This window comes from Argentina silus (assembly GCF_951799395.1).
Source record: "Argentina silus genome assembly, chromosome: 20".
Classification (NCBI taxonomy): domain Eukaryota; kingdom Metazoa; phylum Chordata; class Actinopteri; order Argentiniformes; family Argentinidae; genus Argentina; species Argentina silus.
The window spans coordinates 13,413,513-13,418,373 of NC_139674.1; the positions used below are offsets into that span (position 1 = coordinate 13,413,513).

The window sequence follows — 4,861 nt, forward strand, 5'->3', positions numbered from 1 at the left end:
TACAGTGCGCTTTTCCCACCTTGTACTCTGTCACAAACACTGAGATAAAAAAACAAACACAAAAAAAACTGCTGAGCTGGCAAAGATCTCTGGCGTTCGGTTCGTTTTATGTCTCCCTCTCCCTCTCTCCCCCTCTCCACCAGGTGACAGACGGAGGCGAAGCAGCAGATCAGAGACGCAATGGTCGACCTGGAGAGAAGCGCCAGGGAGCCGCACTGAGGGGAGCTATCCCCTGCTGCAGGGGGGTCGGTGTCACTCAAAAAGGGGGTGGGGGGGGGAAACCGGAGAGGGGCCGCAAGAACAGCCACTGGATGCCTGCTCCACCGGGCTGAACCCACCACGACCATCTCCTGCCGCATCGCGCTAAAGCTCGACCGCCAGGATGACCGTGGTGGCTGGGGACAACATGGACGAGACCTCCACTCTGCCGGGACACCCGCAGGACACGTATCCCCCGGATCACGACGACCACGAGTGCTGCGAGAGGGTGGTCATCAACATCTCCGGGCTGCGCTTCGAGACACAACTGAAAACGCTCGCCCAGTTCCCAGAGACGCTCCTTGGCAACCCGAAGAAGAGGATGCGGTACTTCGATCCGCTGAGAAACGAGTACTTCTTTGATCGGAACCGTCCAAGTTTTGACGCTATATTGTATTATTATCAGTCCGGAGGCAGGTTGAGAAGACCCGTGAACGTACCTTTGGATATGTTCTCGGAGGAGATCAAGTTTTATGAACTCGGGGCGGAGGCCATGGAGAAATTCCGGGAGGATGAGGGCTTCATTCGGGAGGAGGAACGCCCGTTGCCAGAGAAAGAGTTTCAGCGGCAAATCTGGCTTCTATTCGAGCACCCTGAGAGTTCGGGGCCTGCTCGGGGAATAGCAATAGTGTCGGTGATGGTCATTCTCATTTCAATAGTCATATTCTGTTTGGAGACATTGCCAGAACTCAAAGAGGACCCTGCGGGTCGGACGCAAACTATTGGGAACACCACCTTCTATTACAAACCAAATATTCTCACCGACCCCTTCTTTATTGTGGAGACACTCTGTATCATCTGGTTTTCTTTTGAATTGATAGTACGGTTTTTCGCTTGCCCCAGTAAGGCAGCGTTCTTCAAGAACATGATGAACACTATTGATATAGTGGCCATTATCCCATATTTCATCACGCTGGGTACCGAGCTGGCAGAGGATGCGGATGGGAAAGAGGTCAAGGGAGAGCAGGCCACGTCCCTGGCCATCCTCAGGGTCATTCGGCTGGTCCGGGTCTTCAGGATCTTCAAACTGTCCAGACACTCGAAGGGACTCCAGATTCTGGGGCAGACTCTCAAGGCCAGTATGCGGGAGCTTGGCCTCCTCATCTTCTTCCTCTTCATCGGCGTCATCCTCTTCTCCAGCGCCGTGTACTTCGCAGAGGCCGAGGAGAAGGAGTCGTTCTTCACCAGCATCCCGGACGCGTTCTGGTGGGCGGTGGTCTCCATGACCACCGTGGGCTACGGGGACATGTACCCCGTGACAATCGGGGGCAAAATCGTGGGCTCTCTGTGTGCCATCGCTGGGGTGTTGACGATTGCGCTGCCAGTGCCTGTGATTGTGTCCAACTTTAACTATTTCTACCACAGAGAGACGGAGGGAGAGGAGCAGGCGCAGCTGTTAAACGTCAGCAACCAGAACCTGAACTCCGACAGCAACTCCAGTCGCCGTAGTTCATCTATTGTGAGCAAGTCTGAGTACATGGAGATAGACGAGGACATTAATAACAGCATCGACAATTTTAGGGAGGCAAATCTTAGAACTGGCAACTGTACGACTGTCCCCAACCAGAACTGTGTCAATAAGGGCAAGCTGCTGACCGATGTGTGAAATCTACGGCAGCAGGGGGACCTCAGGTGACATCACGACACCTCTGTAAATATTGTAGAAATATCTGAATGCTTGATTTACTTACGTTAATGCGTTTTTTGCATTGCGTGTATTACATTTGAATGAGAAGAGAACTGTTTGAACGAAGAGAAAATGTTCCAAGTCATAGCCTAATAAGGTGGTAATCATAAGGTAATAAAGGTATCATTTCCTTTATTTTCAAATGGGAGTTTTACGTTCCATATGGGAAGGAATCATTGGGCTACAGTCACTCAAAACAGAGATGGCCTGAACGCCCAATGGAGACAACCGAATTTGCGTGTGGGAAAATCAGACATGCTCATTGAAGAAACGGTTTTGCATGGATTACAGTGAACTTGAAGCGAGTGGGCAGCGCCTCCGGGGAAATGAATCAGAAATCTAAGATCTGCATCTGCATCAAGCATCTGCAGATAGATATTGATCAACGTTGTCCGCATGCAATGTATGATGATGCCATGACCGGAGATCTACTGACCAGCAAAGCACCTTACTTAAGAGAACTACAACACACTGGTCTCTTGCTGCGAGGAGATGGGCGGAAGAGGGTCTTTTTGGAGGACATCTGCAATGCTGCTATATTTTCCCCGCAGATGCTGCTACTCAAATCTTCTCCTTATGGGGGTACGATGCCATGCAAGACACCTTTATAAAAAAAAAGCTCGAAATTAGCATGTTGAGACACTCTTCTTTTTTATATTGGCATGCGCGAGACATTACCTCATTTTACTGTCTTCTTTTTCTTACCCGTCTTTCTTCTCCTATTCGATCCCAACGTTGACATTTTTTTTTGTTTTGTTTTTTCTCTCATTTGGTTTCACCAAAAGTGCACTGGTTATTTATTATTTAAGTTATTAATTATTTAAGAGCATTTAAGTGCTGAATGTTAAATCTTAAGGGAACAGTAACACTTTTTTGAAGATCATGGCATGTCAAACTACTAAGCATTATGGCCTAATTAACTAAGGTACTATGTATCCTGGTATATTCAATGCATGACGTCAGTATTAACTAGCTTGCGGTTCTGGAGAGACGTTGGGAACAGTGGACGACTCTCCTCATTATTGTCCGGCTAACAACAGGATATTTTCTGGTGGTGATGGATCAACTATACTGTATGGCTGAACTGCTCCAAGCCCAAACGCTGGAATGAACACCTCAACAATAACACATCAAAAGAAGAGGAATATATATATATATATATATATATATATATATATATATATATATATATATATATATATATATATATATATATACATATGTAACAGCGATTAAAAAAAGACATTTCATGGTTAGCTTCTTATACAATTACTAAGGCGTTGTTGGTGCAGTGCATGGACCCTCCCTGATTAAGAAATCTGAACATCATTATGTGAATTGTGACTCCATATTGCCGTTGATTATTAGATATATAGACACAGAACAAAATTGAATACAGAAGAAAGTGCATAAGAAAAAAAAAAATCTACTAAAATTAGTTGCTAGTGCCTTCAACCCTCTTATCTCACAGAATATACAAAAGTGCCTCCCTGTACCGTAGACACAATTAAGATCCCACCCCTTGTGCAGTTTCTCTTTTCCTGCCATAAGATGCACTTCTAGCAATCTGCTCATTCGAAAGAGGGTTCCAGTTCAGTTCTTCTAACAAAACAAAACAACAAAAACAAAAATCAACTCATTGGTCCCTAGTCCAAACTCTGCATGGGGCCTGAGAGGGAAGGGTATCCACACGGCTGTCCAGGAAGTCACACGGGCATGACACATGGCTGGAGGATTATGGGATGGCGTTGACATGAGGACGAAAGGTGGAATCTGGAGCCCTGCAGTGTATGTAAAGGTCAAATGAGGTCACACTCGAGATGGTCATGCATGTACTTGAGCGCTTTGTACATAGGCCTCCTTAACAGCTAACCATCATCAGATAGCGACACAGTACCCATAATATTTCATTAGCGCATCTGCAGTGTGTTGGTCATGAGTACCCACCATTTTGCTTTGAGTTTGTACCATAATGAGCCTTTCTGTTGGTATGTCTACCTCAGTGTGGTAGCGCCCTGAGTGCATGTGTCCAGCAATGTATCCATCCTCTGTTGTCATTCTCACGTCCGTTGTCACCTTTGTAAGTCTGCCTATTTGCTGTACGAAGAAAAACAACAACCAACCCATGTATACATGTAGAGAGAGGTGACGAATACTCCCCCCGTTCCGATCCGTCCATCGATCGATCAGCTCCCAGCGATGCTCAGATGACGAAACGTATGTTTCTGTGGCACAAGCGGAATCAACCGCTGGGGACTGGCTCAGGTCCAGCCGAGCATTGTTGTCATTAACCTTCATGTTGAAAGAAAGAACAACAACAACCGAGCATTAACAATCTGTCAATGCCAAAAGACGGCGGACACAAGCAGGTCTCTTTGCTAAAGAGTGGGAGGTGCTTTGCCTGAAAGGACACGTCTGTCTGTCTGTCTGTCTGTCTGTTGTCTGTCTGTCTGTCTGTCTGTCTGTTGAAAGAGTGTGTTTACTTATACCAGATTAGCTCCTCTCCTGCCCAGAGCATCAAGCAATTCAGCATCCATCTGAACATTTGATAGCCAAAGGCATTAGTCACTCTGCATGCAAGCAAAATGGCGTTTCTTGTTGCTGCTGTTTTTGGGGAGGGAGTAGCACGTCATTGTACCGGATGAGGGAGAAGGAAGGATACAATGCTATGCTGTGACATTTCATTTGCGCAGTCTTCTTGCCTCCAATGACATGTCTGTGTAGCATGGATGGTTGGATAATATAGTGTAGAATGGGTATTCGCCCTGGCTCTTGATCATGTGGCAAACAATGACAAATTGCCTTGGGCCTAAATGTGAGACAGACTCAAAGAGGCACTTGAAGGCTGTATGTAAGGTTAGCAATATGAAAGTACAAGGTGTTGGATCAAAAAGGACAAGGTGTTGGATCAAAAAG

At 46.3% G+C, this 4,861-nt stretch overlaps 1 protein-coding gene across 1 annotated transcript; it reads left to right on the forward strand.

Annotated features, from left to right (window-relative positions):
• Positions 1–382: 382 nt before the first annotated feature.
• On the forward strand, positions 383–1,864 carry kcna1b (potassium voltage-gated channel, shaker-related subfamily, member 1b; the record flags this gene model as incomplete). The annotated part of the gene is made up of 1 exon (XM_083692188.1): positions 383–1,864. One exon carries the CDS (start codon positions 383–385, stop codon positions 1,862–1,864), a length of 1,482 nt encoding a protein of 493 aa, XP_083548314.1.
• Positions 1,865–4,861: the final 2,997 nt, after the last annotated feature.